Here is a 14453-nt window from a genome sequence, read left to right on the forward strand (position 1 = left end):
ATATTTTATATTTGCTTATTATTATTATATTATTATTATTATAAAAATGACAGAGCATTCTATAAAGATATTTATGTATTTTTAATTTTATTCTAATATTGAGTTTCCAGAAAATATAGGTATTTACATAGTGTATTACTTATACATAGTTTGCATCATGTTTTATACATATAAATATCGAAACACATATATAAAATATTATTTAAACGAACCCATTTATTTTGTAACATGTACTTTGACTAATTTGATGAAAAGGTCACCGGGGGGGAGGGGGGTATAGGGTAATTACATTACCTTAAATAGAAAGTAATCTAGGAATATCTATAAATCTTTATTTCTATGTCTTTATAATACCCATATATATTTGACAATGTGATATCGTGTCTTTTTAAGTATTATCATTAAAGAAATGTAAAACATCAGTTGACTAGACTTTATTCATCTTTATTTTAATTATGAAATGACAAAGGAATTAAATTTCATTTGTTTGTTAGTTCTCCAAGGTCAAAGGTTTGATTTAAACAATTACTTAGAGGTTAGACCGGGAGGAATAAGCTCTTTGAAAGGCATTATTTCTATTACAGACAAATGGAAAACTCAGTGTTTAGTAAATTAAATTAGTTAAGTTTGTTTTTGTTTAGGGAAATGCATTTATAATGCAGTATTTTATAACATAAAGGTGGTAAACAAGCATACATACAAAGCATACGATTTAAGAGGTCGTTTTATGGTTTTGAGATGGAATAAGTTTGGATCATATCTGTAATCAGTAATGTAATGTACATCTATAAAAATGTTATAACGTTTACTTCTAACTTATTGTTAAATGATGTTTACAATGTAAGGTTGCAAACTGCGTATTAATAAATTTATATATTGTTTTCTTTTTAATGGTTCATTTCTGTTTGCAAACTGTTATTGTAACTTATAACAAATAAATAAATAAATACGTCTGCTAGTAAACGGTGCCTGTAACCTATGGATGCCTGCAACTCTATGGGTGTCACATGCGCGTTGCTGACCCTGAAGAAACTTCAATATACCGTTTTTGAAGAACCCCATACTGTAGTCTCTAGGGAAAACCTCGGCGGGGAGCTCATTCCACAGCTTGAGCGTTCGCAGGAGAAAATTGTATTACAGTTTATACTACAGAAGGCTAATGAGCCTCGATGTTATTTAAATATGAAGTAATATACAATTATAATAAGAGACACGGACTGTAAGTATTTTTTCATGTCCACCTGAACATTAAGCTAATCAAATACACACACAAATATAGACACTCTATTACTAGGAATTATGTGAGTTAATTTTGAGAAATGGCACCTTCGAATCGGTCTCATTGTATTTCCATTGATTATTACGATCCAGTGACAATTAATTACTATTGGCTGTAGGTGCAAGTATAATGCTGTTTATAGAAATAACAATAATAAGATAAATAAAATATCTAAAAAAAAAAGCTCTTAGTGCCCGCATTGTACGCCGGTTTCTCTCCCTGGGGCCCTGAACCCCGGCCGACTGTGCTTCTGCTTCTGGTTAGCTGCCATCTTCTCTCCTTAAGAGGGGAGATGAGAATGTTTGTAAAATTTAAAAGATAAATAAAATTAACAATTTTCAGTAACTTTCGAAACGCCTGAACAGAACTTTATAAATTGTAATTAAGAACTATATCGAGCATATCAGCGTTCCAACAAAAAAAAAAAAAACGCATCCCTAGTTTGTATTAGCTGCGATGCCACAGACAGACACAAAGACACGTCAAATATATAACACCCCTCTTTTTGCCTTGAGAGTTAAAGAATGAACATGATTGTTTGTATGTTAAGGCACAGTAAGGTAAAAATTAATTAAAGAAAGAATTAATTGTTTTTTTCAAGTAAACTTAAAAATAGGCATTTTTTAATACAATTTTTTTTTGTAATTCTATCGCCGAATTTGTAATACAATTTTAATTGAGAAGAAAACAATTAACAAAGGTATTTAATATATAATTCATTATAATATTAATTAACAATATAAAGTAAATTAAATATATATTTTTTAAATACGAGTATAATTAACTATATTTATTGAGAAAAAAATTATACAAAATCAAGGTTACCCAACCTTGATTTTGGATTTACCAACCTTGTTAGTTAGAATAAATATATAATATATATATATATATATATAATTTCTTATATTAAATGCAATGATCCTTAGACGCTATCCTCCAATTCTCTTTGTATTATTGTTAATGATAAATTAAAAATGAAAAATACATAATAGAGGGGTTGGCTCATTTAGTAATATTTTAGTATTTATTCAAGTTGACATTGTTATAGGGAGAAGAGAGAATTCTCAAAACAGGCTCGGTGCAATTTTTTTCCGCGGGCACAGATGCTCTGAATTGTTCTACGTTTTACGATCAGAAATATTACGCTTTGGAAACGACTGACGTATTTCGATATGAAAAAATATAGTGCCGAGGGCTGCTTTTTGTGATCATCTTAAGTTCGGTAGGTAGTGATCGAGAGGAGAATATGATTATGCAGGTAATAAGTAAGTAATCATTATAACATTATTTTCTAGGAGAGTTATGGGGGCGGGGATAGGCATGACCTGTTTCGATTCGACCTATGTCTTTTCGATGAAATTGTACACTGAACGCTTAATTAAAATTATGTTAACTTTTTCTAATCCGTATATTATGAATATAAATTTAATGTACTTATTCGGTTAATAACCTACCCAAATATATGCTAAATAATAATCTTTTAATTATATTATTAAATAATGAAAGTTTGTGTCCCACAAAATAATCGACTTCAATTGTGATAAAACCAATTATTTTGATTTAAGAACTAATTTTTTTTTAGATTTTGATAAAATTTTCATGGTCATCATCTGTAAGTACATCCTTTGAAATAAAAAAAGAGTTTCCCAAATCGGTTTAGAGCAGACGAAGTCAGAGGTAACAAACATTAAAAATACATCGGAATTGAGAACCTCCTTTTAGAAATCAGTTGAAAATAATGATATTATAACTATTTTAGTTACGATATGTACTATAGATAAACAAATATATTTTCAATTTTTATCAGTCTACTTTGGAAGGTCCAATTTGATATATAAAAGTATAAGGTATTTGCTTAAACAATTGTATATGTAATGACATTAATAATGTTTACATAACATGGGTTACATTTGTGGTTCATAGAGTTTCAAATATTAGAATGCGGTACACGTAATATTTTCAATTGGAATAAGGTTCGGATTTGTTCAAAATTTAATTTGGGTATCATGAATATGTTTTGTTAAATAGATTATGGATACCGAGTAGGGAATATATTATTAATCTTACATGTTTATAAAGTACAAAATCTTATGAAAAATGTTAAACTGAAATAGTGGATTTATATCGGTTTGAAGGATCAGATATGGCAGTGTAATTACAGAGATATAACACCTTAGTCTTCGGGTATGAACGGGTGAAGAGTGTTACTCTGTGATTTCCATAATAAACATTTGAATTCACTTTAGAGCATTTTTTTATGCAACTTAGAATGGCAAATAAGTTGACGGTCCACCTGATGAAAAGCAGTAACCCTCGGCTATAGACATGAACAGTACCACAGACATAAGTATATTGTTACGTCCCTGATACAATCTATGTGTTGCCATTCTTATGGATTTTTCAAATAACAAACAGAAATATTGAAAATTATTCAACTGAGTTAGAACATTGACAGATGGAGTTATAATTTTTAGCTACATATTTTCTAGACTTTTACAGTACTAACCCTATACATAATATAGTTCCAAAAATCCAAATTTCTAAGTCCACAAAGTTTTCCATGGTAAGTGATCGATCGAAGTGGGCGCCCGGGCTCGCCGTATGTCTGCCTGTCTGTCCATTAGTTAGATAGCTTTTCCATCAAGATTAACTTATCTGTTCGCTGACAGCGTCCCCTATTCTGTTTCTCATACCACGTCTCTCTATATATAGCCAATCTTTATCATATTAGACATAAAGGTTAAAATCTATACTAATATGCGGGTACTTCACATATTGAGTATTAATTAATTTGAAATATTGATGTCATATAACACATGAATATAAACATGGTTTCAAATAAATGTCTTAAATTTTTTAGCTTTGATTAGGCTCATCATTTCTCAGTTCACCGCTCAGCATACGTCTCTTTCATATTTCTCCATAAAGTACGGTCTTGTGCTACTTACGGTCAGTGACTTCATGAAAGATTTTTATAGATTTTCACTCCATAACGCGAGTGTCGTTTGTTTATACCGGAACACCTCGAGAGCCTTTCTTTTCTGTACTTTTTCTAATGAATATAAATAGATATACTTGTAGAGTTAGTACATAAAATTTCTAAAATGGTATAAATAAGTAATAAATACACAATGTTAATTATTTTCAAATAAGATAAGTGTGGGAGGAATTTTTGTAACATCACAAAAAGTAGTTTAATAGAGACATGTTTAGTTCTGTTACTGTCCATTGTTTCTGCCTACCCTAATGGGAGACAGGCGTGACAGATATGTATGTATGTATATTGAAAAAAATACTTTTAAGTCGGTACGAAGAAAATTCTCATAGTCCAAGTAGTTTAAGTTTTTTGTCAAATAAGCAATTGACATCGTAAAACTCCTGTCATGCATGTATGTATATAGACATCGTTAGAAATGAACATAAATAAATAAAAAAAAATCATTAATATAATAAAATATTTCCCTTAACCTCTATTGACAATTTACTTGTTTTTTTACACGTAACCAACCTGTTTTCCAAAAAGGAACAAATCAATACTCATGCAATATGAGTTGAAATGACGTAAATATATGAGGTAAAAACATCAAAAAATATTTCTATACGAATCGAAAAGGATTTGGCGTTATCTAATGTTGCCTTATCGACGTTCATAATCGTGAATGACTTCCACGATAATACAAGTATTGATGCGCACACATTGATTATATTTCTATTGGGAACTAAGTGGTTTAGTTTGTACAAGTGTTTGTGTTGGGTTCAGTGTTAAAAAAATGACGGATTGTGAGTATTATTATTTATCACATATTCTACTTCATACCGTATAAATGGTCCCTTTTCAAAACTGTTTTAACTGTAAACTCTAATATGTGATAAAATATATCAAGTTTTCAGTTGGAATAGCGACGTAAAGATTTAATCAGTGTATTTAATGATACAACATTCGCTGATTATATGAAATATTTCTGTAATGCATAGCAGTGAAGCAGTTGTTTTTGCATGGCTGTGTTTCGGTTTGAAGGGTGGGATATGGCGTGAATTTACTGGGTATAGAAGATTAACATCTGAGTCCTCAGGAATGGCAACGCATGGGGGGTATCATGGGCGAAATAGTATACTCTGTTATGTCCATGGTACAGCTCATGTCTATAGGCGACGGTTACCACTTTCCATCAGGTGGGCCGTCAGCTTGTTTGCCATTCTAAGTTCTATAAAAAAAAATTGTACATAATAGGATGGAATCTCACTATTGAAAAATTACATTTATAGTTACTATAGGCCATACAATATTCGATTCAGTATTAATATTAAATGGTAGTTTAAAAATAAATGATTCATGTATGAAATTATAATCAGATTTTTTTGTTGAACTATCGTATATCATAGTGTACCATAAATGAAAATTCAGATTATGGATGTATTATAATTATTTGTATTGGATTTACTAACTGGATTTAATTTTTAGATTATTTGAATAGTTTTTGATTCGATAGAACCTCATTTATGAATATGGTCATACGAGTAAGGACTATATATATATATATATATATATATATATATATATATATATATATATATATATATATATATATATATATATATATATATATATATATATATTTTATTCAACTTAGAATGGCAAACAACTGTTTCGCCCATGAATCCCTCCCATGCGATGCCATTCCTGAGGATTTTTATTCCTCTGTACCCAGTAAATTCACGCCATATCCCACCCTTCAAACCGAAACACAGTCATGCAAATAACTGCGTCACGGTAGAAACACGAATGGGACAGAGGTACCCAAGCAATCGTCTTTTGTACAGTCTCCCTCTGGCGTGTGCATGTGTGTCAAGAAATATCCTAGTTTTAAAAATAATACCTATTCATTTATCTTCGTTTTGATAGCAGTATCATTTAATTGGCAACGAGTAAATACAGAATGTGTATTGAATTCTACTGTTATTTTAATATAGCTTTTAATAATATTCATGTATTATTAGTATATGACATTGTTATACCCAACAAAAAGTAAACTTTTTTTAAATGAGTGAAGATGAAATAGTAACCCCGCATGCGGTATCGGTATACGCTGGAGGGGAACCCGTGAAGGATGACAAGTGAGGATGAAGGCAGGTCAGTTGGCTCATAGTGACCAATTGAACAAGAATTAATCACTATGGTTTCTATGGGGAACCGCGTGGAAGTCGGCCTGATAGGGTGTATTGCTAGCAATGGGCCTGTTAAACCTCATTATTAACAATCTCTTCCCCCTCCCAAAAGTAAACGTTATTGTTTTACTAAAATTGTTTCTATATCTGGTTGTCTAACTAGTTTTTTTATTTAAACAAGTTTTTTAGAACGCTCGTTAGAGTATGTTAGGTTGCGCTGGAAGTTTTCTTCTAGACTAGTATCCATTAAAATTTTTTATAATTTGTAAAATTCAATTTTTATTTTAAAATAGTAACAGCTGCTTTTTTGACTCATTCTTCTCAGCTGAAATTGCAGTCTGAACTGGGTGGTACATTCATAAAAAAATATCACTAAAAATGCATATAATCAAGTTTACTCGATTAAAAATTATTCTTATTTATATTTAATCTTTTTCAGCTACAGTTGTGTTTGTAAATTCCGGACAGCCGCCCCCTCCATATATTGCTCAGCCCGTGGCGCCTCCCGTCGCAGTGGTAATGACTGGGCCAGTGGGCTCAGAGCCTATAATCATGGCCTGCCCCTCGTGCCGTCACCAGATCGCAACGAGAGTTGAAAGAGCAGCATCATCAAAAACTCATATCATAGCTTGCTTATTGTGTTTATTTGTGTAAGTATACAAATTAGTAATAAATAGGTAGTTTTTTTAGAATAATATATAATATATCTATATCTGAAATTATCTGTTTTTATTCATTATGATAGATGTCATTACTGTGTGGTCCCGGTATTAAAAAGGTTGTAAGAGACGATTAAGGGAGATCGAGGGATAGGTAGCAGCATTCCTCTTAAAATCAAACTGCGGTTGCTAACCCACCTGCTAAGCACGGCAACTAGTGGAAAACTCCCCCTTATGCAATGCTTTTTTTTATACAACTTAGAATGGCAAACAAGCTGACGGTCCGCCTGATGGAAAGTGATAACCGTCGCCTATAGATATGAGCAGTACCATGGACATAATAGAGTATACTGTTTCGCCCATGATACCCCCCATGCGTTGCCATTCCGGAGGACACAGGTGTTATTTCTCTGTACCCAGTAAATTCACGCCATATCCCACCCTTCAAACCGAAACACAGCTATGCAAACACAACTGCTTCACGGTTGAAACACGAATGGGACAGAAGTACTCCAGCAATCGACTTTTGTACAAAGTCTCCCTCTGTCCAGCAGTGGACAGTTAACAGCTGACAAAGTACAATATAGAAGAGAAATTCGAAATAAAATTTGATATAAAGCGGCCTAATTTTTAGTATGGTGATATTGGCCTATATCATTCGCTTATTGGGAGACGCACATGCCTGTTAATGGAACACTAATGGATTATGACATTAGGCACACTTATTATGACATAATATTGTTGTGTAATCTATTATTTTTTAATGGATGATAATGGAATGGTAACCTTGCTCGTGTTGACGGTATACGTAGGCGGGGGATCAGTGACAGATGATAGGTGAGAATGAAAGGACAGGTCAGTTAGCCCATCGTGATGAATACACCTGGATTTAGCACAATAGTTTTCAGGGGGGACCATATGAAGGTCGACCTGACATATATACTATAATATACCCATATTAGTAGCAATGGGACTGGTATTGTGTAATCTATTAGTAATGAAAAATGTTTAATAAAGGATTTTATTGTAATTAAATACTATTAAATATTTAATTATTATTATTACAATTAATTAAGTGTGTCGTGAACTATTCGGATTTTGTAACCCAGATGGTTATGAGTTACATTCTGACTAGTAACACAAAAAGATTTTGCGCTTGAGAGCCAATTTCAGTTTCTGACTATCTCTCCGGCGATTAGAAATGCACCGTTAAGAATTAAATTTTATTCAAAATCTATTTTAATTAATGACATAATAATATATATTTTTTCAGATGCTGGCCATGCGTTTGTGTACCATACTGTGTGGATTCGTGCAACAATGCCAATCATTACTGCCCTAACTGTAACGCGTATATAGGCAGTTATAATTTTTAATTACCTACATGAATGACTGTAAAATCCACATTCAATTATTTTATTCAGTTACATGATGTATTTTTTTTTTAATTATCATTTGAAATTTTGACAATGATTTATTATATTTATATTACGGTTTATTTTCTTTTGTTTTAATAATGTAAATGATAATTTTAATTATCATAATATTTATACAGTAATAGTATTATTATGACATGCTCAGTAACCTTAAATAACTTAAAATTTTGTAAATTAATATATCCCTTGTATAATTTTGTAATAATGTTTGATATATTCTTGTTATCCCATGTGGTCTCGGCATAGAATAGGCCACCCCTTTCTTTCCCTTTGTCGTAAGAAGCGACTAAGTGAGGACGAGAGATGGGCAGCAGCGTCCCTCTTAAATCATCTCCAAAGCTTAACTGCGGTTGTCTATCTGCCTGCCAAGCGTGGCAACTATTGTCAAAACTCCCCTAAAGGGAGTTTTATGTTCAGTAGTGGACAGTTAAAAGCTGATACACAATTTTTCCAAAAATTACAATAATGTCTTGTAATGTATCTGAATACACAAATTTTATAGTATGATGAGGTATTCTAAGAATTATATGTCAATACATATATGTATGTCATAATTTGATTAGACAAGTGATGTGATATTATTTAAAATATCTTTACTCAGTTCTATTGTTACTGTAAATGTTTTTTTTTTTATTAATATTTATAAAAGCGACTAGTTTCTCATGTTATTATGTATATATTGCCTGAATAAAATATTTTGTAATAAAAAACAATGGAATACGGTATAAGAATTTTAAGTAATATCAATTAAACTATTTAATAATAATGAAATAATGATAATGAATAATGATAATAATGATAATGAATACAGATAAAGAATAGTTGCAAGACTGTCAAGTTATGGATTAGAGTTATAGCTGGTTTAATAGTTAAATTTATTAAAAAAAAAATTTCATACTAATAGAATGTGTTGATATAAGTATATAAATAAAATACTTAAGTTTGTTATTAGAATAATTACCTAATGAGATTTTATATGTTTTATAAAATTTTATTGTTGTTTTTTTTATTACTATATACAATTATCTACTATATAATTATATATGTTGGCAGCAGGATTCCGTTTACTCCCGTATTTTTAGAGGAATCTTTGCAGATCTAAGTTATAGAGTCTCCTACTAGGAGATCCTATGCAAAATTTAATACATGTCAATCTTCTTGGAGTGTTGTCTATAAGTTTGTGCTGATAGAGGCTATGTATATGTTGATGATTGATAAGTTAATCACATCAGTAATATTATTTATTATTTTTTTATACATTAAACTTTTTTGGGATTATCCAAGGATTTCTTTATTTTATTATTAATTATGAGTGTTGCCAATATATGTAGGTTATTAACTCAACAGCCTTATATTATTATGTCCCTCTTTCTTATAAAATAAAAGATATTTATGTATATAATAGAGTTTTTTCTATAAATCTAGTAAGAAAATTAGCTTGAACATAGTAATGTTAATTAGGAAACGCGCAACGGTTCATTATTAAGCCGACTTTTGTTTTTGTTGATTTCGTTTCATAAAATATTTTATACCACAAAGTAAAAAAATAAGTGTGGGGCCAATACAGGTGTACACACTATCGATTGTAAAAAGAATAATCGACATCGGTTCAATATTAGGCCACATACTTAAAGTGGATTAGAATATTTTCCACTGAGATGCTCTAATTAATGTAAACTGCCAATTTATTATAGCATTTTAGCAGTAGTAGTGACATCTAGTTGATAATTAAACCAAAGCCAAGTAAAAAATAAAACAATATGCTTACGAGTATAAAAATCTTATAGGTATTTGACTGTTACTTAATACATTTATTTTCTACCGACTTCAAAAATAAGGAGCTGTCAGCTCTAAACTGATTTGGAAATTTATTTTATTTATCTAAAAGGATATACGTATGTAGATTGTAAAGAAATTTTATCAAATTTGCTTCAGTAGTTTAGTTTTGAAATCAAAATAAATGGTTTTGCTACAATTGAAATAGTTTTTTTTTTTGTAGAATACAATCTTTAATTATTATGTTAACAAATTTCATTGATTTTTTTTTATTCCGTACTATGTATTTTTTTTATTATTTAATATATGTATATGTACTATGAAAGAAAATCACGTAGAGTGATTTTAAACATTTATGACTAAAATACTTCCTAAAAAATTTTTTTTAAAAACACAAAAATGAAGTTTTCGCTTCTAACGTGTAGTCTTACAACTGATTTTGTTTTCTATGAAACTTGGAACGGCAAATAAATTAACGGTCTATTTATTGGTAACCGCCATACAGCGTATGTATATAACAAGTACATCATAGAACATCATTATGATGCCCATAGCTATCAACGAGTATTTTCCATCTTAAAAAGTGCCTCTAAACTTCTAAACTAAAATGTAGAAGATACCTCTGTCCCATTCGTGAACAAAATGATGTTTCGGTTTGATGGGATATGGCAATGAATTTACAGGGTACAGAGGAATAACATCTGAGTCCTCAGGAATGGTAACGCATGATTTATAAACTTGTTATGTCCATGATATAACACTTTTCATCAGGTGGGCCGTCAGCTTGTTTGCTATCCTAAGTTGTATAAAAAAAATATAAAATAAAAAAAGAAAATAATGTTGAGAAGTAACAAACAAACAAACTCACTTGCACATTTATAACATTAGTATTGATAAACATACGTTAAATAGCCGGAGCAATAAACAGGGAGAGGGGAATACATTGCTATATTTATACAATATTAAAATCTATGTTACCATTTTAAACAACTGTTTGTATTTTTCAGTCATCTAGTTATGCAATATTCGATATAAAAAGCATATATATACACGTCTATGGTACTGCTCATGTCTAAATGTGACGGTTATTACTTTTTATCAGGTAAGCCGTCAGCTTGTTTGCCATTCTAAGTTGCATAAATAAAATACTATAAAATAAAATATTTAAGAGAAAAAGAAAAAAAAAAAACTTCAGAGTAATAACAAGAGATGGATGAAGTGGTCTCATCAGTCGCTTTGTTGTGTATTTTGCATTGTTCCATGATCTGTAGGTAGCAGATTCTACTTGTCATGAGATAGTCCATAAGCGATTTTTTATTTACGGTAATATAAAAAAAAAAATTGCAAGAGGTTGTTAATTTTATCTCATATCTATATAATTAGATATGACTATATAGTAAAATATAGATTCATGTTATACTGAAATGTGTTTATCAGATTGTTCATTTTGGCGATATAATATTATGGTTTATCAGTTCTGCAAACCTTATCATGGGGATATTTTGTTCTTATCTTATTTATAACAAAAATGAATAAAACAGGGCAATTCATAAATATTGTGGCAGTAATCAATGAAGAACTTGATCGACTAGAATTATTGTAATAGTTAGGAAATTTTTTATTAGTGCCGAAATGAATCCTGAAACAAACGGTAAGTTAGTTTTTTTATTATTATTATTTCGTTGACTGTCCACTGCTGAACATAAGTCATTCCCATAAGGGAAGTTTTGCCAGTAGTTGCCACTCTTGACAGGCGGGTTAGCAACCGCAGTTAAGCTTTTAGAGATGTTTTAAGAGGGACGCTGCTGTCCACCCCTCACCCTCCCTTAGTCGCTTCTTACGACACACACTGGAAAGGAAGGGGTGGCCCATTCTATGTTGAGGCACACACGGTGGTAAGCTAGTGACTGTGATAAATACTAGAATAAAAAAATAGCAATAACAAAAGTTATTGCTATTTATTTATTATTATGATTAATTTATAGTATGATGTAATTTCTAATTTAAGTAAATGTGTATATATTAAATAATAAATTAATGAAGTACTTGTAAATTAGCGTTTACCATTGTTGTCTTAAAAGTGTCATAAAAACGAAACCATTTAATCAATATTCCAGCAAAAGCAGAAGAAATGAGTTCACAAGATGTACCAATGTCTGCCCCGCCTGCGTATCCTGGGCCTCCTGTGTGGCCACCGTCACCAGGAAACCCCCAGCCTGTTGCCGCGATAGTTACAGTGAATCAACCTGTGGTAGCTCCGCCCATCGCAGTTCAAGTTCGGCCAACAAATGGGCAATAAACCCTCGAGAATAATCTGTAGGATGTGTAATCAAGAAATGGTTACCAGAATTGAAACAAACGCTTCATTGAAGACTCATTTGTTTGCTCTTCTTTTATGTGGTTTAGGGTAAGTATTTTATATAGGTTAGGCACGTATTTATATCATAAATGTGAAAGTGAGTTTGTTTGTTACCCTTTTGCCAAGATTTTAACGACTCAATCAGCCTGAAATTAGGTATATATGAAGTATTTGGGATAGAGGTAAACATAGACCACTTTTATCACTTTTAATATATATAAGTTACAAACTTTCGTATTTATTACATTTTATTGTATTCAAATAATAAATTACAATAAATAAGCCGAAATATAATGTGGTAATTACATTAGTAGTATTCAAATAATAAATTACAACAAATAAGCCGAACTATAATGTGGTAATTGTTGGTTATAGACATGAACAGCACCATGTTACATAATATATTGTAGCGTCCAGGATACGTCTTATACGTTGCTATTTCTGAGGATTACGGTGTCTCTACACTCAAAAATTTCATTGCCACGTTTCAAATCGATACAAAGATATTCACGCACAATGGTGGTAGAAATATTAGTAAAAAATAGGTACTAACGTTGATAGTTTTGTACTGCTTTTATTTAAAATTGATCATGAAATTGGATGAAATACGGGATATATGTAAGGACAGAGACCTTTGCCACTTGGTTCTTTCTGAATAAAAATATTTTATTGCCTTATTATTTTAATTGCTGAAGCTGAGATACTCTATGTTATGCGAAACTAGACAATGAACCCAGTACATTAAGAGCTAATTAATTAGAACAATTATAAATATTGATTTAACTGAGAATTGAACCTAGAATTCCATTTATGGAAAACAACATGCTAACTACTATGTCATGGAGGTCATGAGTATTCATAATATTGTTTTATTATTATAAATTTTATATACCATTACATCAGCCGTTAAGTCATATGCACAACGGCCCAAATGAGAGGCTAAGCGTGGAAAAGAGTCTAACTACAGTATATTACATCAGCTGTTAAGTGTCCAATATGGAACATAGGTTCCACATAAACTGCCTTTGCTATTGGGAAGTTTGAGTGTACTGTCATCACCATAATTTCAGCCATCCTGCAGTCTATTGCCATAAGGAATGGTCCTGAGCCACCTGCATCCATAGACCATTTCAGCTCGTCACTCCATCGAGTTTACTATAAATAATTTAAAATAAAAATATGATAGGAAATCTACTTAACAAATTTTCGTATAAAATAAAGGAACATTTTGTTACATACAAAATCAGCCAATTTGAAACTGATATTAAGAATAGCCGAGTTAATTTATAATATTTAATTATATTTACAGATGTTGGTGTTGCGTTTGTATTCCATACTTCATCGATTCGTGCAAGAAGACAAACCATTACTGCACTACATGCGGCGCTTACATTGGATTCTATAACTGAAGTTAATTAATTTAAAAGGATAAATGATATCATTACTAATATATGTTTATTATTATTTGACACACATGTAAGTGCTATTTGAGATGGAGAAGTAGATAGGCTACTTTTAATCTCGGCTTTCTCAAGAATCTATAAATATTATCATCACTGTGGGGATTTTTGTTTTTTATACAACTAAGAATGGCAAACAAGCTGAAGGCCCACCTGATGGAAAGTGGTAACCGTTGCCTATAGACATGAGCAGTACCATGGATATAACAGAGTATACTGTTTCACCCATGATACCCCCATGCGTTGCCATTCCTGAGGACTCAGGTGTTATTTTTCTGTACCCAGTAAATTCACGTAATATCCCACCCTTAAAACCGA

General features: G+C 31.2%; 2 protein-coding genes and 1 long non-coding RNA gene across 4 annotated transcripts; 2 read left to right on the top strand and 1 right to left on the bottom strand.

Annotated features, from left to right (window-relative positions):
* Nucleotides 1-315: 315 nt before the first annotated feature.
* On the bottom strand, nt 316-4926 carry LOC128200868 (uncharacterized). The gene is made up of 3 exons (XR_008252933.1): nt 4788-4926; nt 4228-4331; nt 316-1558 (listed from the first exon to the last, which is right to left on the bottom strand). It is a non-coding gene; the product is annotated as an uncharacterized LOC128200868 (long non-coding RNA).
* A 7-nt stretch (nt 4927-4933) lies between these two features.
* LOC128200867 (lipopolysaccharide-induced tumor necrosis factor-alpha factor homolog) lies at nt 4934-9818 on the top strand. Of its 2 annotated transcripts, none has more exons than XM_052895656.1 (3): nt 4934-5059; nt 6885-7095; nt 8378-9818. In XM_052895656.1, exons 1-3 carry the CDS (start codon nt 5050-5052, stop codon nt 8478-8480), a joined length of 324 nt encoding a protein of 107 aa, XP_052751616.1. In that variant the 5' UTR covers nt 4934-5049; the 3' UTR covers nt 8481-9818. The 2 variants fall into 2 exon arrangements, with proteins under 2 accessions (XP_052751616.1, XP_052751617.1); XM_052895657.1 differs by lacking the exon at nt 4934-5059 and adding an exon at nt 6386-6410.
* Nucleotides 9819-11809: 1991 nt separating this feature from the next.
* On the top strand, nt 11810-14123 carry LOC113510962 (lipopolysaccharide-induced tumor necrosis factor-alpha factor homolog). The gene is made up of 3 exons (XM_026894513.3): nt 11810-11967; nt 12434-12723; nt 13985-14123. The coding sequence occupies exons 2-3, from the start codon at nt 12605-12607 to the stop codon at nt 14082-14084; spliced, it is 219 nt and encodes a 72-aa protein (XP_026750314.2). The 5' UTR covers nt 11810-11967; nt 12434-12604; the 3' UTR covers nt 14085-14123.
* Nucleotides 14124-14453: the final 330 nt, after the last annotated feature.

Source organism: Galleria mellonella, unplaced genomic scaffold (assembly GCF_026898425.1).
Source record: "Galleria mellonella isolate WM207_F2 unplaced genomic scaffold, CSIRO_AGI_GalMel_v1 utg300, whole genome shotgun sequence".
In the NCBI taxonomy this organism is placed as follows: Eukaryota; Metazoa; Arthropoda; class Insecta; order Lepidoptera; family Pyralidae; genus Galleria; species Galleria mellonella.